The sequence below is a fragment of the Lipotes vexillifer genome, unplaced genomic scaffold (assembly GCF_000442215.2).
Source record: "Lipotes vexillifer unplaced genomic scaffold, Lipotes_vexillifer_v1.1 scaffold98, whole genome shotgun sequence".
Classification (NCBI taxonomy): Eukaryota; Metazoa; Chordata; class Mammalia; order Artiodactyla; family Lipotidae; genus Lipotes; species Lipotes vexillifer.
The window spans coordinates 519,692-544,342 of record NW_006799611.1 but is presented as its reverse complement, the minus strand read 5'-3'; the positions used below and the strand labels follow the sequence as shown (position 1 = coordinate 544,342).

Here is a 24,651-nt window from a genome sequence, read left to right as displayed (position 1 = left end):
TTCAGCAGCTTGCCTGAGGGGGCAGAGCTTGGATCTGAACCCTGATGAGGCAAATTACAAAATTCGGCTCTGAGTCATGACTCTCTCCTCCAACACGGGAAATAACATTATAAGATGTCTGATTCAGAATATTTTACAGACATGAAATGATGTTTACAGGTTTTCTGGGTGGAATTGGGGGAGGGTGCTTAAGACATGATGCTGAGTGAGGAACTTGGGTGCAGACTGTGTTGAAGACAGTGATCTCGGCTGCAGGAAGAGGCAGAAACCCGATCCTTGGGGTGGCGTTTGTAAGAGCAAGGAGTCGGGAAAGTGTTCAGGCAACGCTAGCAGGACAGACCAAGGAAAAGGAACGAGCGAGACATTTTTATATCAACACGGTCAGATCTTGAAGATGTGGCTGTAAGGTCAAAACAAAAGGGAATAAAACAAAAACCAAGTTGCAGAACGACATACATGTAAGCCACCACACAAACAATATATTCCTACGGGTATGCATACACAAATGTCCCAGGACAAAAAGGACCTGGTAGCTTAGAGCAGTGATGGCCCTGGGCTACTGGCAGGACTGGGATGCAGGACGGTGTTTGTGGTGTGGACAATACAGGTCTCTGAGGTCAGGGTGTGGATTGTTTTCCCCCTGCTTTTAATATATTTTTATATGTTAATTTTTTTCAACGAGAAATTATTTTTCTTTTTATCAAAAAAAAAAGATGGCAAACATTCGGAGAATTCTAGAAGAGCAAAGGTGTATAAAAACGTCCTGCACGGCACTTGGTGCTACACGAACATCTTGTTTTCCAGCTAATGTGGCTGCTGGTGGACAAGGACCAGCGGTAATATGCAAAAGAAAGTGACGGAATGCGGGGAGGGATGGAGGAGGAATATGCAAAAGCCACAATAACTGAGTGAAGGTGGGCGGGGGGTGGGGGGAGAGCACAGCAAATGGCTAAATGAAATTCTACTTAATTCCTGCAAAACACCACTGGGAAGAAGTCATCTGTGACACACAGCTTCTGTGCCAGGTGTAAGGACATGCTTAATGAATGCCATTTAATGAAGAAAAAGGCTCTTATAAAACACCTGGCACAAGCAGGGTGAGGGAGTCACAGGAAGGGAGACCTTCGCCGCACCTGCTGGCATTTTAATAAGCACCTTCTAGAGCGTCCGCTCTCCAAGGCTGGTCAACGGTGTCAGAACCAGGTCCCTGACCACTGCCCACACTCGCTGACAGTTTGGGGAAGCTTATTTCTTAAGGACCATATGCTCAGGTATTGGAGCGCTCTGGAAGGTAATTAAAATGGATCACTTTCAGCTGGAAGGGCCTGACCGGCACTCACATCCTCCTCTAAGACTTCACAGCCAGGATTCCTGCGCGGGGTCCCCTGTGCTTCCAAACCGAGATTTTGAGTTACCATTCAGATCTGTGCAGACCCGGAGAGGTGAGAAAACACTGTGTTTTCTTGTAACCTGGTTCTACTAAAACAGAGAGTCAGTTATTGTAATGACCCTGGGCCCTAAAATATTTTTAGGTGTGGCGATTTTTTTTTCTCACTGATTTTGGAGCCAGCCTCAGAAAGTGCAAAGTTTACTACCCTTTCTTGTGATCTGATGAGACATTTTGCTTTGTTCTGTTTTGTAAATGACACCAGCAAAGTCAAGGGAGGTTTTATAAAACCTAAAATGGACCTATTTCCTCTGCAATGATAATTCACTATCTTAAACCTTCCATGCCCAGACCTGAAACTTAATTCCAAATATACCCAATAAATTGATGCCATCCAAGGGGAGACAGACTGTGGGATCCAGAGGCACACAAGGGTACTAGAATCAATACGTTGTGACCAACTCAGTCCACCAGTTTTTAATTGAGCTCCTACTGTATGCCAAGCACTGTGTTTGGCCCTGGGATAGTTTTTTAAAAAATGATAAGTGCATATTACTAAATGAAAGAAGCCAATTTGAAAAGACTACATACTGTATGATTCCAACTCTTATGACATTCTGGAAAAGACAAAACTATGGAGACAGTAAAAAGATCAGTAGTTGCCAGAGGGGCCTCAGGGAGAGATAAACAGGCAGAGCACAGAGAATTTTTAGGACAGTGAAAATACTGTTCATGATTATAATGATGGACATACGTCATTATACGTTTGTCCAAATCCATAGAATGTACAACACCAAGAGTGAACCCTAAGGTAAACTGTGGAATTTGGGTGATTATAATGTGTCAATGTAGGTTCATCTTAAAAAAAAAAGAACGAACCATTCTGGTGAGTGAGTGACACTGATCATGGAGGAAGTAAGGCGTGGGTGAGGGAAGGGGGTATATGTGAAATCTCTGTACCTTTCTATTTTGTTGTAAACCTAAAACTTCTTTAAAAAAATAAAGTCTTTTAAAAATAATTAAAAAAAAATACCCCAAACCCAAATAAGACTCATATCTTTCCCCTTCAGTTGTATCTATGAGTAAATGGAAACACATACATAAATCCCCTCTATCATAAAGTAAAAAGCTCTAAATATCATAAGCTGTACAAAGAGAAGACTATAAGGTTATATGCTTCAAATTTAAAGCAATGGCATAAAACAAAACAAACATCTGTTGAGGGCCTACCACACACCAGTGCCTCCACTAGAGCCTGTGAAGTACCCAGGGACGTGGGAGCTGCAGTGCCACCTGCCAAGAGGGAAGAACGTGGTGGGGGAGGAAAGGCCGGGGCAACGAAACAGCAATTCAAGCGTCAAGACAACGACCTAAGAAATGTCACAAAGTAAGGGAGGGGCAACAGAGGCTTCTGCAGTCACACTGCGGATTCACACGGTTGGGAGTGGCTTTCTGGAAGCAGGGGCACTGAATGCTTTGCTCCTGTTATCACCTGTGTTTATGACAGTCACCACTTACTAAGCGCATTCTTCATGCTTCTCACTCATCTCTAATCTTCACAACCCAGTGGGTTCTACAGGTAGGAAGAAAGAAGGTTCAGAGAGGTTAAGGAACTTGCCCAAGGTCACACAGCCAAAGGAACTGGCTGAGCTAGGATTTGAGTTTATGCTTTTTCCACAAAGCCATGTTGCTTCACCAAGACAACACAAGCACAAAAGTATAAATGCAGACTTGTTCATTTTCCATTCAGGCAACCCATTTGCCATGATCAATATAACTTCAACCTACCAACTTGACGATATAATGAGTCTTCCTCATGGGCAACACAGACACACACACAGACACAAGCACACTCCAACCAAATCACTCTGCATTGGACAAGGGAACAAAAAGCTGCCACTGGAAGACTAAGGAAATCACAATTCCAAACTCCCCAAGTTCCTAAACACGTAACTTTAAAGTATGTTACGACAACATACCCGACAGCATATGGCAAATCAATTACTAGTTTAAATCTTAAAACAAAAACATGGCAAGTGTGGTGCAGAAATAATTAAGAACAACGGTTCAGTTTAGATTACAGTGGGCCACTAGAGTTTTGAATACAATTAATCATCATTCCAGGCAATGGGAAGCCATATTGACACTTATTCCTAATTTGAATATTTAATTAGGGTGAAGTTCTTCATCAAATTACCGCAGAACTGGGAGAAAGCCTGGAAGACTTACACAATTGCTATCTTAACCCCTTCCCAGCTGCTCACCTGTGAGCGCAGCTCTGGGGGGGAGAAGGCCTGTGCCCAGCCTGACACCGCGGGAACTCAGGGGGGATGCTGGCGATGGAGGCTGAGAGGGGCCAGACGGTGACAACAGAAAGGTCCAAGGGAACGAACTACTCATGCCCAGAGTGAACTCTGAAACGAACTCTGGACCAAGACAGAAAGTCACATGCGTGAGTGCCCACTGTGTGCCCGGTGTGGCACTTCCATGTGTTTTCCCATTTGGTTCTCACAGCAACCTTGCAAAGAAGGTATTCTTATCTCCATTTTATAGACAAGGAAACTGAGGCTCAGAGGACTGATATAACTTACTCAAGGTATCACTGCTTGTGAGTGGTATCAAGAAGGCCAAGTTACTCATCTCACACACACACACACACACACACACACACACACACACACACACACACACACACACACACACACACACACACACACACACACACACACACACACACACACACACACACACACACCCCTACCTTGTACTCCCCAAAAGAGACAAAGAGAACACTTAACAGTCAACAAAAATGTATTTCAAGGTGTATTTTGGAATCTTCTGCATTGTGCAAATAAATTGGAGGGGGAGGGCAACCAAACCCAGGCCTCCTCAAGCAGCATTCTAAAATTCATCTCTTAGATTCAAAATGCACCACTGAGCTCCCCAAGCTGGGACATCACAATGACGCTGTGTCCAGCTGCTCCGGAGACGGGTGCGGGCACGGGCAGCAAAGCTCAGGGAAACAGCCTTGGACTCTGCCAACTTGACACCTGGTGCTGCCGCCCCGACCCTGCACCAGGGAGCCTTGCCGAGGCAGTCACTGCACAACACCACTGGTGGCCAGGGCGGGGTGGCAGGGTGGCGATGGTCAGTAACAGGACAAGAAAATGTGAATTTGTGCTTTTTTTTTTTTCTTTCAAAATGGCAATGGCTCAACAGTAGCATTTATAACTACCTATCAGTTTGGACAAGAGATTACATTTCCTTAAGGTCCTCTTTCTCACTGTATGAAAAGACTTTTATTGACATTTCACGGGTGCCATGTTATTCTGAGTGACCAAAAGTAACACATTTTCCCATGCAATCTCCCCCAAGACCCCCAGGATGGGGCAAAGGCTGACTGTGCACACTGCGCTTGGCCATGGTGGGTTCAGAGATCTTTCTGCTTCCAGATTCCACGAGGTGCTGAGAATGTGGGGCGTCCTGATGGTTTCCGACTAGCAATTTTCCTTTAGAAGCTCACGATGGGTTCAATTACCATCCTGTGGACGTGGCCAGAGCTTCACATGCAGCGGCCACTTCCGGCAGGAAGCGGGTTACGGGATGGAAGGGAAGAGCTGGCTGCGCAGCCCTGCGCTCGGCCCTCTTCCCGGCGGGCGGGCTGCAGGAGACCCAGGATCCAGCAGCCCTGCTCCAAGCCCGCTCCTTGCGGGAGCAAGTGGCGTAGGGAACTTTGAAACTTTCCTTTGTATATTACATTAATCCATACAAGAAAATCTCTTTTAATGAGGAGTGATGTAGTTACAAACTCTCCAGAGCCATAATTAGAGCAAACTAATTGAAGTTGTGTTTTGACACACTTTCCAAATTCACGGGTGCCGGATGACATATTCACAACACTGCTGCCGCACAACCATGGCGACGGCAAAATCATTAGGCTAATAACACTTATTTGCATTCTTCTCACGCCGGCAGCTCTCCCTTAAATACTGTTTCTACTACTGCTCCTTTACTGTAAGTTTCCACTGGAAGATATTAACAGTAATTATTAGTACTTTAGTGGAATTTTAACGTTAAGGAATCGCCACCTGCATTAACATACATTGAATGCCAATTCTTTTCCGTAACCACCGTTGGAAGGTTGGGGGTTATCTTCCTCCACCCCTCACCCCACAACCTGATGGCGACACAGTTTCACAGCTTCACTTGGGACAACCACTCCTAGCCCACCCCCGGTGGGATCTGAAGTCCGGGCTCCTGAACTATATTCTGTTTCAAATGTTTGACGAGGAAAATCTTTTTTTTTTTTTTTTTTTTTTTTTAAAGTACGTTAAAATGAAATAGTTAAGGAGAAATTTTTTCCGAACAGTTAAAAAAATCAACAATTTAGAACACGGTCTTTGGTAATAATACTAATGAATTCCAGGAGGACGTGCTTTAACCACTCTGTCACCACCCTTTCAGTGATGAAAGACAGACTTGGAATAACCAGAACATGAGAAAGGCCAGCGCGGGCAGGGCAGGTCTGATCTGTCAATAGGGAGGCCCTGTTTGCCACCAACAAGGCCAATTTTTTGGATGCTTAACTCACACACAGAAAGGAAGACTCGACAGTTCTGAATAATGGTTATTAATGACTCCCTCTTCTAAAGTGACAAATTACTTCTGAAATTTAGAACCGGAGAGGTATGAAGAGTGAAGGGAACATGACAGGAAATGCCAGCAGAACGGAGGTCCTGCTTATTACTCCACGGCGGGGAAGGGCTGGGCCCTGGAAGACAACTCAGCTCAAGGGCCCACCTCTCTGGGCATCTGGTGGCTCTGCCAGGGCCATGAGCACAGCCATCCCCGCCTGCACCTCGTGTCAGTGACCAGCGTCTCACCTCCCAGGTGCACCGTAACGGGGAGGTGAGACCTGGTTCCAGCCCTGCTCTCCCCATGTGCCAGCCTCAACCAGTCACTGCCAACAGCCCCTCACTGTATACTTAGGGTCGGGCTAGACAGTCACTCAGATTCTGGGCTTCCATAAATAACTTGGTATCAAGAAAAACCACCACCGTGTCATTTACCTTTCAAAATTCAAGAGAAAATGGGGGCATAGGATGACACTGTCTTAACTAAAAATGGGCACTTGTGTACAATTTCAAACTACAGTATTCAAATATGTATTTCAGGATAGATGTCTAACCTCAACCAGGGAAGATTTAATTGAGTGAAGAAAATGCTTTCTTAGAAAAATGTCAAAGGCTCTAGACGCCTTTAACGCTCGGCAGTTTTCAGTTTCATGAACTACCATTCTTGGACCACTCTGCTATTTTTCAAGTCGCTGATTGCTCATAAAACAAAAAAGGAAAAAAAAAAGGGAAACTAATTTTCATAGGGGCAGCAACATTGCAAGTCATGGTACTTATTCATTACATATAAGTTTTATGACACTTGAACCCTGAAATGCCAAAACCCCTACCTCCATTATAAAAGAAATGAAGAAAAAAGCCAAGCCTGGCTGAGGGCACCGCACTTCCATTGCAGATGAGCTAGTCTCATCTTATAAACTGAAATATTTGACGAGTCTCTAAACCTCACTGACCCTGCTTTTAAAAACAAGGGACAGGGCTTTCCTGGTGGCGCAGTGGTTGACAGTCCGCCTGCCGATGCAGGGGACGCGGGTTCGTGCCCCGGTCCGGGAGGATCCCGCGTGCCGCGGAGCGGCTGGGCCCGTGGGCCGTGGCCGCTGGGCCTGCGCGTCCGGAGCCTGTGCTCCGCGGCAGGAGAGGCCACAGCGGTGAGAGGCCCGCGTACCGCAAAAAAAAAAAAAAAAGAGAAAAACAAGGGACATATGGGCACTGCTAGCTTTTCATCTTCTTCCAGCCTACCAAAATACCCGCCTCTCCAAAATTCAAGAGTAGCGAGGCTGCCAAACTCAGATTCATGAAAGGCCCCGTGTGTCTTCCCCTTCTTGCCCAGTCCATCTCCAAAGCTGTGGAAAACAATTTGTTTAGCAAAATGAAGCAATGACTAATTAGGAGGTGGAATGTGGGTCCTGGTCTGGAAGCGTTTACGGCTGGGTTTGGTCCCTGGGGGAGGCCGTGCCACTGGCTGCAGGGGACACTGAGGTGGAGGGTCCTAAATTCAGGAAGCCCTGAGGCTCCTTGAAGGTAGGGAGGACGGGATGGTGGGGCCTGGGTTCCAACCCTGGCCCTTGGGTAAGTCACCGTCTCTCCAAGCTTCGGGTTTCTCATTTCTTAAATTGAGGACACGATTATTCACCTCACTGCATGGTTGTAAAGACTAAAACGATACACATGAAGTGTTTACACAATGCCTGGCACAAGACGCTCAAAAAATTGTAGCTGAAATAATAATGATGATGGTGATAATTGTATTTATTCTGATGATCATTAATATTATTATTCAACTGGAAACAAAACATCTGCTTCTCAAGAAGGAAGTTCAAGTTGAATGCTACCCTACCCACAGGCAAAAGTCTTACCTAAATAAATCCAAAAGGCCTTTGAAAAGTTACTGCAAGCAAAGGATTCTATTAAACATCCAAATTAATAACGGAAACCCTGCCTTGAAATAGAACAGCATGGGGGGGGGAGCAGGGGGAGCGGTGTGCACTCAGAGGTGGTAAAATACCAGGAAATTTCACTTAACACTCATTTTTACTTTGTTCGGAGGCTAGATTTACACTGAGAGACCCAGGTGAAATATTCCATAGAGCCACCTGCAAACAGACTATCAGCTTCCACTCTGATAAAAGGTAAAATATCCTCCTCTAAATGGTCTGCTTCACAAAACCGACCCTGAAGTGAACTGACAAATCTGTTCTGACACATGGAAAACTATTTTCATAATCCTGAAAAAGGCCTTTCTCCAACCCCCTGAGCTCAAACCCACTGTGCAAAGAGCCCTCGCACATTTGAGAACCAGGCATAGGAGGGAATCATTTCACATGTATAAACCCGCTCTCTGGGACAACAACAAGCCCACATAACCATCATAACCACCAAGAAAAATAAGACACTCACAAAGTCACAAAAATTACAAAGATAACATTTACAAGCAGCAAATACCTTGTCAAAAATCTGATGCGCGAGACTGAAAGCAGGGAAGGCCAGCTCAGAGGTGGGAGCCGTATTGACTACTACCTAATTGTTCATTAAATAGAAACTCTGACTTCCCAATAAGCCATATTAAAAATTAATATCAAAAATAATACCATTCAGCCTAAACTTATCATTCATATCTAACAATACCAAACTGCATTCTAATGAAATTTCACCTTCAAAATAACTCTGACACCAAAACTAAGTTTGATACTGTTACAAAAGCAGTGCGGGCTTTGTGGCCCACGCATTTTAAAGATATTCAAATAACCTTGCTCTGCAGGTCTCTCTCACACCACTCTCATGATCCCCAGAATAAATCAAACTGCTCGCAGCCCTGCGTAATCACGGGCTTGGAAGCCGGTCGAGGGGACCCTCTGGTGTATGGCCCTCACAGGTTCTCCTCAGGCAGCAACCACAACTCAAGTGGACTGGCCCCCCAGCTCCCGCCCGCACGGCAGGCTCTAGGAAGTCCTTCTCTCCAGCGCCGGTCAGGAGTCTGGAGAAGCTGGACGTGAAGACGGACACGACACCTGGGGCTGCACCCAACCGCTGCTCTGCTCCCCAGCGAAATGCTTCACACCAGTGAAGTGTGTGACCACGAGCATCAGGGCACAGGGACTGTCTGCAAGCCAGGGGCAGCTCATCTGCTTGGGTTCAAATCCCAGCTCTGACACTTAGTAGCTGTGTGACCTTGGGAAAGGAATTTAACCTCCTTGATTTGTTTCCTCACCTTGAAAAGGAGGAAAAAACAGTACCCGACTCACAGATCTGTTACGAGGATTAAATGAGCTTTTCTTTGTAAAGTACTTGAATAGTGCCTGACACCCAGTAAATAAGTCTCGGTTGGTTTGTTGGTTGCATGGATGGACAGATGGAAGGAGAGATGTATCAATATATGATGCCTGGTCCTATGTGTCTAAATCAGCTCACTTTATACATTCAGTTCCTATTTTCTGAGTGCCGCCACGTGCCAGGCACCTGGAGTTCAAAGGTCCCTACCATTTTGGAGCCACTCATTTTTCACTGAATATTTACTGTTATCAAATGAGATGATGCAGTTCAAAGTACTCGGTACATTTTGATACACAGTGATGCAACGTTACCATCATTATTTTTGTGACTAGCCTTTTCTGAGGCTTTAAAGGAGAAAAAGGAAACTTGAGAAGCCCTGTCATCAGTCAGCCAGCAAATCTATTCATAAGACCAAACATAAATAAACTCGGCAATGACAGGGAAACGTGAAATGCCAGACTGTACGGTGCAGGCAACTGGAGGAGAGAAAGGCGGCAAACGACGTGGCCACAGGCCTTTCCAGAAGAGGTGAGGGCGAGGCGAGGGCTGGAGGGCAGACAGGCCCCGTCCTCTGCACTCTGGAGCCCAGGGGCTCACAGCGATGGCCCGAGCAGCGATGGACAGGGCACCCAGGAGCCGAGAGGAGACTGGCCTGATTCGAGCGAGATGATGCGGGAGGCGTGTCAGGCAAGAGGAGGCCAGCGAAGGCCAAGGACAGGTAAAAGAGCGCGTTGCATGCTTGAGAACCCCAACAGGACGGCAGGCAACCCAGGACTTTAAAGTTCCAGACAAAGAATGTAAGCGTGGGCTATTTAAATGAAATAATACCGAGCCCCAGGAGCCTCTAATCTAAGTCTGATTTCGTGTTCTGGTCCCACCCCTCCAGCAGGTTCTTCTTTGGGACACCCCTGGTGGCTGGTGCTTCCAGTTGGAGCGGGTGGAGGGTACCACAAGCAGAGTGAGACGATTCCCGCGCCCATGCTCCCTGTGCTGGAACAGCAAAGCTGTCTTACCGCCTCCATCTTCAAAGGAGGGTCATAGCAGGAAGGATACGAACACGTGTGTCCTGTCTTCAGAGTTAAACAAAAATGTGTGTGGTGTTCGCATGAACAGAAAGTAAGTCTACTTATCCTAAGTAAAGCCAGACCCGCAGTTGTGCCTGGCCGCGGCCTGCAGAGGGGCAAGGTCCTGCAGGCCCTCCCTGGGCTCACGTACCCCCAGACTGTCTCTTGCGACTGTGGAGCTCAAAATCCATGTCATAAATTGTTTACTATGGGGGGAAAAAAAGCATCAGTGGAATCAGCCCTTGGGCTTGCCTTCTAATCTTACCTTGACGGGGGACACATATAACCCTTCTCATAAATGATGAACCCTTATTAAACAACAGTTTTCCACTCTAAAATGAATTCCCTCCAATCCTCTGGGACGAGCCTTCTCCTACTAAAACCTATAAAAGAGGAGACACTGCTGGGCCTCCTCATAGGCAAATACCCCCACTCCAAGCCAGCCGCCGCTCGGGGAGGGGCAGACACCTCGGCAGGAAAGGGAGAACAGCCTCCCTGATCTGTGCAACTCCAGGCCTCCCGTTCAAGTCCTGCCACAACAGGGCGGGTGACAGATGTCATCTGTGGTTCAAAGAGCATCTTATGACTGAACACTGACAGAAGGCAGCCCGAGCACTTTAGGCCGTCAGCTCAGACGACAGGACTGCAGCCGGTGAGCAAAGGCTCCGTCCCCGCTGCCGGCTTCTGCTGTGGGTGGATCAAGTGGCCCAGTGGATCCCACACCCGCGGGAAGGTGGGGTCGGGGGGCCAGGACAGAGCACGGCAGCCCACAGGCTCCCGAAAACGGATGTGACAGGGATGAGCCCGGACGTGCATGGCCTGAATGCTAGATCACCGCGGAGGGATGTTTCCTCTCCTTTAGGAAGAGCTATTAACCTTTCAGATGACAGCCCTGGGATGGGAGTGACGAGACGATTTCTGAGGTCAGCAAGGATCTCTGTTCTCAAAACCTGACATCGGCGTGCAAAAGTTGTGACTGAATCCTGGTGTCCCTGAGTGGAAGACTAATAAATGCATGTGACAGATCTTCTGCCATCAAAATGCCCCATTTCCCAGAGTATCTGTCACAGATTGATAACATCCACGCAAAAAGTTAAGTACAATTATGACTGTCACTAAGAAACATACTTCAGAACCTGTGACTGACAACTTGCTGGAAGCTGACAAATCACCGGAAGATTCCTGAACAACTCAAGAGCAGTGCTGCGCACCTTATAAGGGAAGCTCAGCCCCAGCGGACACAGGCAGAGGCTCCCGGGAGGCTGCGCCCTGTGTCTCTGGGAGGGAAGATGACATTTTCTCCTGGGGGGAACAGTCGGTGAAGGGTCACCGCAGGAGCCCATGGCCTGAGATCTGGGGGGCAGAGTTCAGGGGGCCGCTTCTCCCTCAGGACCCCAGGCCAGCGGGAAGGGCAGAGTGGCGCTGCCGGAGCCATGGGGCCCCGCCCAGCCCTTGTCCATAGAGCCGTGAAGTGCCTGGACATCCCAGCACTCCGGGGTGCAGACTACTGGCTTCAGCTGGACTCCAAGAGTGAGCTCCTGCCTGCCCACGCTGGGACGGAGCCACGGGCTGCAGCGCGTGGGCCTCTGTGCCTCCATCTCGGGAGGGCGCCACAGTGGCCACCCTGCAGGCCCTGAGCTCCGTCCGGACACCGGCTCCAGTGCGCGGGAGGAGGCCCGGCTGCAGGTCGGAGGATGAGGAAGCACTGACAGCGGCGCGAGCAGACCTGGGTGACAGGTGCCCGCTGGAGCTCCCCGAGTCACCCAGGGCAAGGTGTCTGCGGCCCTAACGTGCAGGGCTGCTGAATCTGTATTTCTGAGGGTGGGGCTGGGGAATATGATGCATTTCAAGAATCACTGAAGGTCTGAAAACCCAAACGCTGTTTGAATACTGCCAGCAATTGGGTGCACGTGACCTCACAAGCCGGCTTCTTCAATGCCACGGGGTTTTTTTACCCTTGGGAAGTTCTCTTTATTAATTTTTTAAAATGTTAAGCCCAGGGCTTCCCTGGTGGTGCAGTGGTTGAGAGTCCGCCTGCCGATGCAGGGGACGCGGGTTCGTGCCCCGGTCCGGGAAGATCCCACATGCTGCGGAGCGGCTGGGCCCGTGAGCCATGGCTGCTGAGCCTGCGCGTCCGGAGCCTGTGCTCCACAACGGAAGAGGCCACAACAGTGAGAGGCCCACATACCAAAAAAAAAAATTAAAATGTTAAGCCCAAACCTACCTCCTTATAACTTCATCCCACCTGATCTAATTTTGCCTTCAGGGGCTCCCAATGCCCCAGCCCCACCTGGAAGCACTCCTACTTTCCCTTCCACACGGTGACCATTTAGACATTTGAAGCCAGCTGCCTCGCCTTGACTCAGATCAAAACTCAGCGGTTCCTCACACTCAAGCTCAGTGCTGGAGCCGGGTAACTTTGACAAGGTGGTGCATGTTAGTGGACGCGACCCTCCTGAGGTCCTGACGGGCGCACGGCACCGGGCCAGGGGGCGTGCCCCACTGTGCACGCCAGGCTGCACTCGAGGTACCCACGCTCGTGCCCAGCCTGGCTACTTCGCATGGACCGCTGCCAGGCCACATCTCCTCAATTTGGTGCCCAGGCAGTTGACTTTTTGAACCTTGGGGGGCCCTGCCCATTTTTGCCCATCACCTTTCATCCCCTGGTAGCGGCAGGGTGTTCTGGCTAGAGGAGATGCGGAGTATTGATTCTGTCACTCAGCACACCGGCTCTCCCTAATGACTCTGTGTCATCTGCACATTTGATATGCATGCCTCTGATGTCTTTATCAAGCCACGGGTTCTGCCGTTCAGCAAGCCGGGGGGCAGCAGCCCACCAGGGCCCCTCGTGGGAAGGCAGAGAACTGTTCACTCAGCCACACTCTGGGGCTACTGGTACTACATCAACTGGGAGTCCACCTGCCTCCCCGAGCTTTTCCGGACCTCGGTTCCAGCAGAAGCTGAACCTTCTCTTCCCTGCAGAATCATATGTGAGAGCCAGTGTGTGGGACAGGAGCGGGGGCTGCTCTGGCTGAAGGCGGAGGGTGCTTCCTCTGTCTGCACGTGCCCCAAGACAGCAGCAAAGAAGCAATCGGAAAAGCCCAAATCCGGGGACCCCGACGTTTGCTCACACACACCAGGCCGACTTGCAAAGCTGAGGCCAGCCCGGGAGAGAGGTGGGGACGTGGGATCACGCCTGATGCCCAAGGCCAGGCCCGCCCTGCTGATCAATGTGCGTGAAGCAGACGGCAGAGGACGGGGCAGCGCTGGGGCCCAGGGAGAAAATGGAGGCTCCAGGCCCCTGGAAGAAGTGGCATCCCTTCTTCACGTGGGAAAAACTGTCAAGAAATGAGCGCAGAGACGTGTGTGTGTGTGATGGACTCGCTGGGTGAGGAAGTGGAGCTCTGCCAACACATCTTACCCTGCCTTTGGCCGTGAACTTCGTGAACCATTGTGCCCCATTCACCGGATACAGCCAAGGGGACTACCCGTCCTGAAAGGACAACGCCACGTCTGGCCGCGCGACTAGCGTTCTCTGCAGTAACAGGGAGGAAAGAGGCAGGAGATGCTCGTTCTGAGGGGCAGTACCGGCCGCTGGAAAGGGAAGGCGGCTCTGCCAGGACCACGAGGGCCTCAGGTGTTGACCCATCAACAGAAACTCCACCAGCTGCCCCTTTTGTCTGACATAAGCTGGGGATGACAGTTCTCCAAAAAATGACAGGAAATTCTTTGATATACGAGTGACAACGAAAGAAATGTAGGCAGCGAACACGTTTTTAGCTTTTCAGACAGAAGCTCTGGCTCAAGAAGGCAACAAGGTCGGCTACTGGCCCTCCCTGACTCCCTTCCTTCCCCCGGGGATTGGCTGGGAAAACGGCCCGCTGCCCACGGGGAACCGGCCTGCCTGTCCTCCAGGCTCCTCCAAATCTGGTCAGTAGAGGGCGCTGCATCACCGCACTCTCCCTCCAGCCTGGGCTTTGCAACTTGATCCCTGTGTCCACACAAAGACCACAGCTGAGGTATTTCTTATGCTTGTGGTTTAATAGTACAGGAGAAAGAAGCAGCAAAAACAAACTTGCTATTTTATGATATGATATCACCTATGTAAAAGTACACAGGAAATACAGCCAAAGGTTATGAGCCTTTGCTTACTGGAGATGGAATTCGTTTTTGTCATTATTTTCTATACTCTGTCAGTTTTCTACAAGCTTGTATTCCTCTCATAATCAGAAAAACCTGAGGAGTCTTCAGGGACTCAGGAGCTGCCTGCGGGTGGGAGTGGAGAGGCTGCAGCCCAGGGTCTGAGGCTGTTGGACAAGCATTTGTTGCAAAACTGAATATATGCCTGCACCTGGGCTGAGCTCTGGGAAATAAGGCACTAGACACAGTCCCTGCCTTTAAGGAGCTTACAACATGAGTGAAGGTATAATGGCTGAGAAGCGCTCTGAGGGGAGAGCCTGGCACAGGCACAGGGCACTCAGGGAAGGCCTCCTGGGAGAGGCGGCATTTGCGCTGACATCTGAGGTGGGGGATGGGAGACACACCTGATGGACAGGTGTCCACACGAGCAAAGGCACAGAAGCACAAAACAGGAAGGGGAAAAGAGGCTATTGGTTCAAAGTTTGAGGCGTGGGGACAAGAGAGAGAAGACTAATCCTGGGATCCAGACCTGGAGGCCTCCATCCTACAGGCCCACCGCAGACCCCCAGCGGAAACAAAAGCCTCATCCACAGCTCACCACCAGAGAGAAAGCTGTTAGGTTCCTCTGCTGGACAGATTACAGGGATGTGAAGCCTCACGGAATAACATACTCATCATTTCATAAATCTTCAGTGGAAAATTTGAAAAATCAGCATTTCATTTCTTTTTTTTTTGCGGTATGCGGGCCTCTCACTGTTGTGGCCTCTCCCGTTGCGGAGCACAGGCTCCAGAAGCGCAGGCTCAGCGGCCATGGCTCACGGGCCCAGCCGCTCCGCAGCAATGTGGGATCCTCCCGGACCGGACCGGAGCACGAACCCGTGTCCCCTGCATCGGCAGGCGGACTCTCAACCACTGCGCCACCAGGGAAGCCCAGCATTTCATTTCTTATCAAAGATGCACAATAGGAGAACAATACGAAAACTGAAGAATATAAAAAAACCCTGATGAATTAGGGGGCTCATGTAGGTGTACAGGCCATCTGTAAGTTACTGCATAGTGAGAGAGGAGAGCTTGGGACAGACAAGTGGTTTTTACTGAGAAGCATTAATGCAACATTCAATTATCCTACTGCATACTGGCTGACTTAACTCAGTCAAATTAGAATACATTTTATATTGACTATTTTGCCATTTGCTTTATTTGGCAAGTAAAACAAAACCGATCCAATTTCCTTGAAGCCATTGTAAACCATAAAACTGTACAACAAGAGGTTATAAAATACATAAGCCTCACAAGGCTTGTTCCCACGCACTATCTCCAGTTCTGCGTGGCTCTCTGTGGCCTGTGTTCTCGGGTGCCCTGGCTTCAGTTCCTAGAGCCCGTGCGCCCACGCTGACCGGCTAGCTTCTGGGGAGATAGCTCTTCCTGCCTTAAGTGGAGAATCTGAGCTCTTCCTTTATCTCACAGGAAGTTAAAACCTGCCCTGAGGTGGTGCCTATTTCTAGGCCCTTCCAGACCATATAATGTCAACAGGAAGCAGCTGGAACCTCTCCAAGGCGACGGGCCTGAGCTGACCCTGAGCACACGTGACGGGAACCGCAGCCTCGACGGTGCCCTGGGCAGTGAGAAAGGAACTCCAAAGTGCTACAGAGCTGTGCGAGCCTTATACTCCTAAACCAAAGACGCGCAACCCTGGGAAGCTCATCAGCTAGTCATATCTCTTCACACCAAAGTGAAACTGAAAACTGTCAATACTCCTCAAGTTTCAGGCGATGGCAGGGGTAGATACGATTAAGTACCGCTCTTGGTTTGTGAAACTGTCGAGAGTGAAAAAGGCCAGACTGTCTTCTGGAGGACACCCCGAAGGACAGGCCCCGAGCTGCCGGCTCACGGCTGTGCGTTCGTCTGAGGCAGCGGAAAGCCCAGCAGAGGAACAGGGCGCAGGGGACCGCCTGTACCACCCTCTCCCCTGACTCCTGGGGGCAGGGTGTGGACCGTGGGGCGTGGGGAGGGGGAAGCACCCAGTAATGGTTTTGTCCTGTTCCTGGCCGATTTTGCACACCTCGAACTGCCCACGTGGAAGCTCTGAGATCCGTCCTCATTTATGTTACGTCCAGCTCCAAATGGCACCACCTCACCACTTCGTACTGGTTTTATTTACTTTTGTAATTCCTTTCTCAAGCTTAGTCTATCATTGCTGTTTGTTCCCTGTCCTCAAATAATTTACTGCTAATGATGCAGAGGTTTTTGATCGGACAGAAGGTGTTGAAACCACTACTGCCTCTGCTCCAACGGAAATCAGGTGCAGAGACCAGTCTGCTCACCCAAGTTTCTCTGTGGAAACAACTATTAAAACTAACAGCCCCTGAAAAACTTCTCACTATTCTCTCCTACCCAAAGTACCTATCTCTTAGTTTGCAGCTCTTTGGGAAACAGGAACAATATGGAAATGAACAAAACTACCTACCAACCCTCCTGGAGTTGAAAGAGTTGCTGGCCAAGGCAGAGAAGGAATTCCACCTTTTACGGCCAGCACTCCCAGCAGCGTGGCTACAAGTCATGTGTCTGTGTGCGACTGTGAGCTCTTTAGAATAACAAGCCCATTTTAAGTTGCATATTCTGCTATGTTAGGAGCCTGCAGAATAGGTGCAGTACAGAATGGCTTTTACTTTCATGTAACGCAAAGATTTCTAACTGGCTTTGTAAAATCTCCTCTAAAGGTATATCGCTTCTGCAATGTTTCCGCAGATACCAGGTGGAGGGGTTCTAAGATGTTACGCAGTGGGACCCAAGACCACATGACTCTGTGACATGCATAACAGAACAAGATGCCACTGACAGGGCCTCACCTGGGAAGGTTGGGGGCTGGGGTGGAAGCAGCTGATGACTGGGAGGGCGTCGTGGGTTGAGATGAGTCATGATTTCTTGGTACTCTGCCCATTCGATACCAGATCCCCATGCTGTTCAACTCCCTTTAGGAGAAAAGAGAAATCTTCATGGCACCGTTTAACATAAAATTACCTGAGCTACAAAGCAAACCAACTCATTTAAGAGAATCGCCTCAGACGCCAGGGAATCGATTCTCGCCCATGAAGGTGGGTTACATCACCTCCCTTTGTGCTCTGGGCATCACAGTTCAAAGCCTAGCGTGACGGCAACTGTCCCAACTCAGCAGGCCCGTCTGACGTGGCCATCTTCTTCCCCCACCCCTGGGCCTGCCTTCCTACTATGTACTATCAACATTTTCCTTGGTTCTCGGTCTGCAAAATTCTTTGTATTCCGCCATTTCATTGTGGGTATTTGTGCGATCATCTGCTTCAAGTTCTTCGTGTGGTTAGGGCGAGACAGATAGGGCACGGGGCTGACACGTGTGCCTGGTATTTAGCTATGGGGAGAACTAGCCCCACCCAGCTCCACGCCGTGCCGCCCCCTCCCGCTGCCCCCCACCTCCAGGGTACAGCTCCTCACTGCCTGGTGTCACCTGGAGTCAGCCTCATTCTCAGGGTCAGTCTGGGAGACATCTTCACAGAGCCCGAGGCATGTGCCCCATGAACCACCACAACTAAGGGTAGTGACAACAGGACCCGACGGATGCCATGTCAGGGTTCCTGTTATTTGATATGCACACACCCCTGCAGCCCGGCCCCATGCCCCACGGTCACAAGTGTTTATGAGACAGGCATACTCGCAGGAACTGTAACAGGATTATTTTAGACACATCAACGTCCAACTGCTCAGCTGCCACACAGAACTACACATTGGGACGTAGAGGAAGATCATCCCTCCAAAAAATGAGAACAGATTTATTCAGAGGATTCTTCTGGTAGCCTCTCAGTACACCGCGGAACTATTCTGAACCACAGCCGTGTCTTATCAGATGGTTGATTCCAATCAGCTGCACTGATTTTGCCACCTCTCGGTATCAGGCCACAGTCAGGCCTTGGAGGAGCTGTTCCCAGTCTGACAGCCCCAGACCTTTGCAAAGTAACCTGTGGAACTGTGCCCATTTTTAAGAAACAGTGACAGAGCTCTGAACACTGAGTTCTCGTTCCTTAAAAATAACACTGGAATTGTCTTCCTCTGAAAAAGAATTTTTGCCCCAAGATGAAACAAAAATATACTTTATTTAGCAATCTTTTCAAAATGATATAAAAAAAGGATTCTAGTTTTGATTACCAAGACATATATGGTAAGAATCTATTCTTTAGAATTGTTTAAATTGGTTAAAAATTGAATCTTTTAAAGTAGCATAGTGTGTAATTTTAAAGAACTGAATACACATAGCAACTGAATATACATAATACATGTAGTAATTATTAAATTGTTGGTTTCTACTATTTGTATGCAAATGGCTGTTTCTAAGATACCTGAAGTGTGGTTATTTTCTTACCTATTTTCTACTTCCATAATCCTGTTTCCATAATGACTTTAAACCACGTTGCAAAACAGGATTTTTGAGTGTGTAGAAAGGGTATGATCATAGAGTCCTTTTTTAAAAAAATTAATTATTAATTTATGGCTGCGTTGAGTCTTTGTTGCTGCGCGCAGGCTTTCTCTAGTTGCGGCGAGCAGGGGCTACTCTTTGTTGCTGTGCGCGGGCTTCTCATTGCAGTGGCTTCTCTTGTTGCAGGGCACGGGCTCTAGGCGCGCAGGCTTCAGCCGTTGTGGCTCGGAGGCTCTAGAGCGCAGGTTTTGGCTGCGTTGGGTCTTCGTTGCTGCATGCGGGCTTTCTCTAGTTGTGGTGAGTGGGGGCTATTTTTGTTTGCAGTGTGTGGGCTTCTCATTGCGGTGGCTTCTCTTGTTGTGGAGCACGGGCTCTAGCCGCGCGGGCTTCAGTAGTTGTGGCTCGTGGGCTCTAGAGTGCAGGCTCAGTAGTTGTGGCGCGTGGGCTTAGTTCCTCCGCAGCATGTGGGATCTTCCCGGACCAGGGCTTGAACCCGTGTCCCCTGCATCGGCAGGCGGATTCTTAACCACTGCGCCACCAGGGAAGCCTGAGGCCTTCTTAAGGACCACAAGATCTTGAGACAGAGAATCAGATTCTATAGCTGAAGAGTCCAAACAAGCTATCGTGCACCGAGATGAAGATAACCTCTATTTCTGTGACACCCGCTGCCCACGTGCTTCAAGCAAACACCACAGCTCTATCTCTCTCTCTCTCTATCACCCAGTCTGTGAGCAACCTTCAAGTAAAGGCCGTGGCTTTTCGAGTAAAGAGGAGGGTCTGGGCTCAAATGAGCAAGATCCAGGAGGCCGACCTCAAAAGCCAAGTAGTAGAACGCATCCATGATGTAGGGACCCACAGGGATAAGCAAGAAGATTGCAAAGCCGGCCAGGGAGAGGCACACGGCCAAGAGGCCGAAAACCCTCAACCACACTATTAATTTGAGAGACCCGAATTTCGGCTGACTGAGTATAATGGGTGAACACCTATTATCTTTTGGACATTCAGCATCCCTTCATCCCTCTTCTGACTCTTTACCTTCCCTCCATGTTCGGGGAGCAGCCACCCCTCATTCCCAGTGCCTGAGTTCCAATGGAGCTGACCCCACTTTCAGCTCAGACTTGGTCAATCAGAGATTGACATTTTCCTGGTAGCAGCGACGGGCTCAGGGTGCACGTGACCCCAGTGAGATCAATCAAGACCAAGGCGAATGAATTCTAGAACTTCTGAATACTGGTCAGGAGCATGGTGTCCTGAACCAGCGGCCTCCTAGGTAGGAAGGGCAGCAAGGAGAGCTAAGGCCAGAGGCTGATGAGAGGCAGACGGCTGAGCCCACGGGTCACACAGAAGGTCTCAGGACCCGGTCCCCAGGGGTGACGTGAGCACCCTCGGCAGACAGCAGAGATGAGACTGGGGTTGTTGAGACTTACCCAATGAACGTGTACTGAGGAGGGGCCTGCTTGGTCCGGCCCATGATCCGAATGTCACAAATGGCAGCTTCCGTTGAGTCCCGTGGGATGAATTTAATGCACAGCCTCTTCTTCCTAAAAGCCACTTCCTCTGAAGGAAAGGACAAGAAAAGGGATGAGTCTTCCAGAGGTGCCCACGTCTCCGTTTTCAACACCATGTCTCCTGTCACGTTCCCTTCCCGGCGGTGGAAGTGACCAGCCATCCAAGTCACCCGAAAGAAGGGCTGGACGCAGGGCTGCTGTGGACAGGCCCAGTCACCCTGCTCTGCATTCGGGGCCTGACCCCCGACAACCCCTGCCGAGAAGGGGCCCAAAGGGCACACACACCTCTGCAAGGAGCATCCTGGAATAAACCCACGACTACAACCTGCTCGCTGCTCCAGCCATCAGATACAAACACACATTTGTTTGTATCCTGAGTGTCAACACATTTCACTACATGGTCATTTTTCTTTTTCACTTTTTTAAAAAATTTTTTATTTATTTATATTTAAAATTTTTACTTTTTGGCCACGCCACATGGCATGTGGGATCTTAGTTCCCCGAACCAGGGATCTAACCCGCGCCCCCTGCTGTTGGAAGCGCGGAGTCTCAACCGCTGGACCACCAGGGAAGTCCTTTTTCACTTTTTATTACAGAAATTTTCAAACATTCCCCCAAACAGAGAGAACAGTAAGATGAATCCACATGTTCCCATCATCTGGTTTTAACACTGTCAACAATGGGCGACCTGGTTTCAACTCCTTCCCCCACCCCCTCCAGCTTTGCTGGAGATTTAGAGTGACTCCCCAACACCATGTCATGTCACCCACCAAAATCTCAGTAGGTATCCATGGCAGGCTTTTTTAAAAAAATTATTATTATTTTTTACCATGACTGTTATCATTCCTAACAAAATGAACAATAATTCCTTAACATCATCCAAGAGTCTATACTCAAGTTTTCTCCATTATCTCAAAAGTGTCATTTAATTGTTGGTTTGTCTGGACCAAGACCCAAACACCGTCTGTGCACTGCATTTGGTTGTTAGGCCTCTTTTGTTCTGTGGCAACCTCTCCACCTTCCCTTTATCTTCAGGGCACTGATAGGATGGAGAACTCAGGTCACCCCCTGTACTTCCTGTAAACCGGCAGAGTGAAAGGCTCGATTCGATTCCGATCAGGCAGGAGCACCCAACAGGTGATGCAACGTACATCCGACGGTGTCACACGTGCGGCCTGGGGCTCAGCTGGGCCACCCTCGGTAGGTCCCACTGCTGTTGGTACCTCAGTTATAAAGTCCCCAACAACCATGCTCATGAGGTTTTCTCATCCCCTGATGACTGTTGCCTAGATTCATAATCTCATTAAAGTCATCAACATAGTGATTTTCTGTCATTCCTTCTGCATTTATTAGCTGGAATTTTTCTATATAAAAAACATCTTATTTTTCAACTACCTGGTCTCCCTGAAACATGCTTTGTTATAGGAAAGGAGAGATAAATATGTGATTCTTTTATTTATCAAGTCTTAGAGTGATGAGTTGGTACCCCAGCTAACTGCCAAAGGTGAACAACCACCCACGTGTTTTTTGTTTGTTCATTTGTGGTTTTTAAACATGACTTTCAATCAACTGCAGCCATTCAGTACACGAGTCGGCTAGATCTGGGGTGAAATTCCAACTCCACCACTATCCAGAACCATAATCTTAGGCAAGTGACTTAAGTTATCGGTAAAAGGGAGTTAATGAAACCTGAGGCCATAGGGACACTGGGTGGATGAAATGTGATGACACATATGCTTCCCTTAGCCCAGTGCCTGGCACACAGAAAGTGCTCAGTAAAGAACAGCCATGGGGCTTCCCTGGTGGCACAGTGGTTGAGAGTCTGCCTGCTAATGCAGGGGACAAGGGTTCGAGCCCTGGTTTGGGAGGATCCCACATGCCGTGGAGCAACTAGGCCAGTGAGCCACAACTACTGAGCCTGCGCGTCTGGAGCCTGTGCTCCGCAACGGGAGAGGCCTCAACAGTGAGAGGCCCGCGCGCCACGATGAAGAGTGGCCCCCACTTGCCACACTACAGAAAGCCCTCGCACAGAAACAGAGACCCAACACAGCAAAAATAAATTAATTAATAAACTCCTACCCCCAACATCTTTTTTAAAAAAAAAAAAAAAAAAAAGAACAGCCATGGATGTTCTTACCATTATTTTTTTATTTTAATTTTTTGTGGTATGTGGGCCTCTCACTGTTGTGGCCTCTCCCACTGCGAAGTACAGGCTCCAGACGCACAGGCTCAGCGGCCATGGCTCACGGGCCCAGCCGCTCAGCGGCATGTGGGATCTTCCCGGACCGCGGCACAAACCCGCGTCCCCTGCATCGGCAGGCGGACTCTCAACCACTGCGCCACCAGGGAAGCCCCTCACCGTATTATTGTAAGTAAGCCTCTGGCATACAATTTGTGTCAGTGTTTGGCATTGATTTTCAAGACCTTTCAGTCCTGTGGCAGGAAATAAGCACATTTAAATCAGGGAGCAGGATAAAGAGGGAAGTGCAGTCCTGCTGCTGGTCTTGATTTTTACCAAGGGGAGATTAGAATCAGGTGCTGATATTTTGGGGGAACCAGATGGAAACTCAGAAACTTTGTGGGTTCTTTTCCTAGTGAGGAAACTGAGGGCTAGACCAGATCTACCAGCTATGAGTAATAATACTGGATACTGAATCCAGACCCCAAATATCGTATCCAAGAAGGCAGGGGTGGTAACTGGAGGTAAACTGTCCGCAGCAACCCTGCAGCTTCAAAAACTATGAGCTGATAAGATCAGGCCTTTGAAAGTGTGAAGGAGGAGAGACCTTTCCTCAAAGTAAACTAAGATGCAGGTCTTTTATGTACTTGCTCTGCCAGCTGCTCTTTGCTCCATTCTTCCATCTGCAGCAAACTCCGGGTAAGAGATGGAGCCACTAATTACACATGCTTACACAGGCCTGATTTTAAGCAAACATACAGAGTCCACAGAATTGTGTTCAGTCACGCTAATGAACACAGAGAAAGGACACAGCACTTTACTAAAACAAACAGTCTTCCAGTTTTTTAAGTGCTATAGAGATTGCAACAAACCGTATTTTAAATTAATTACAGGAGTCTCATCTTTCTGGCTGATTTTATAAAATCAGGACCCTAAATGCTCTCAAACATCACAGAGCTGACCACACGTTTATCTGGTCAGCTTGAGCTCACCTGTCCCTGGGTAAAGGCTCCATGAATGACCGCATGACCCTAAATGAATAGGTGACCCTAAACTCACCCTTCCTTGTGTGATAAGACACTTGTTGGAGGTGCCAGGACCCAACCTCAGAATGTCCATGGGGCAGCAACCAGTGCACCCCCCAGTCACGGTGGGGGGACTTCCCAGGATCACTGGGGCCCCACGGCAGCCAGACCAGGACTCAGCCCTGGGCCTCCTCGCTCAGCTGGTTCAACAAATCGAGAGGAAAATGCAGGATGAGAACTCCCTTGGCTCTATAGTATATCAATATACAGACATTTTAAGCCACTTAGTTGTCAAAAACGAATGACAATGCAAATTTTAAAACTAAGAAAAACACAGGGGAAAAGTAGAAGTTAATACAAAAAGTCTACAAGGCAATTTTAGTTCTTAAAGAGACCATTCATATAAGAATAAGCAAAAGCAGCGAACACTTGTGAAAATATTGTTTTGCTAATAATAAGTGAAAATTAAACAAAATTAGATAGTAAAACTAAATAAAAAATGTAAAGCCTATGCTGGCAGGCCGGTGGAAAACAGGTACAAGCCACGATCATTAGTGGCAACATGAATTGGTATTCCTGGAAGTTAATTTGGCAACAGAGGATAATAAAGCTTATCTTTATTGAGCCCATCCTCTGATCAAGGCACTGTGTATGGCAGGTACCTTAGGTGATTCAAAGATGAATTAAGCACAGATATTGCCTTCGAAGAAAGTAAGTAGCAAAGATATGAAGAAAACAGGTAAATATCCACCCCCCATTTGAGGAAACTGAGGCCCAGGAGGCTGAAGTCATTTGCCCAGGGTCCCTCATCTGTAAGTGGCAGAGCCAGACTCAATATTAGAAGAGTCTGACTCCAGAGCCCAAGTTCTTCCCATGATGCCTGGTGCAGTCTGTCCTAACAGAGGTAAAGACGGGAACTCGGAAGCAGAATCGACCACTCCCTTTGGCTTCCCACCACTGTTCCTGGCATTTGCTTACTCTCCGCCCTCCCTTCAACACA

The 24,651-nt window shown here is 48.7% G+C and overlaps 1 protein-coding gene across 1 annotated transcript in view; it reads right to left on the bottom strand.

Moving 5' to 3' along the window:
• MVB12B (multivesicular body subunit 12B) overlaps positions 1–24,651 on the bottom strand; it is a 170,540-nt gene that overhangs the window by 91,186 nt on the left and 54,703 nt on the right. The window contains exons 6-7 of the mRNA XM_007471823.1: positions 20,367–20,496; positions 17,345–17,467 (exon numbers count right to left, since the gene is read on the bottom strand). Coding sequence (XP_007471885.1) covers positions 17,345–17,467; positions 20,367–20,496 — 253 coding nt within the window. The remainder of the gene's footprint in view (positions 1–17,344; positions 17,468–20,366; positions 20,497–24,651) is intronic.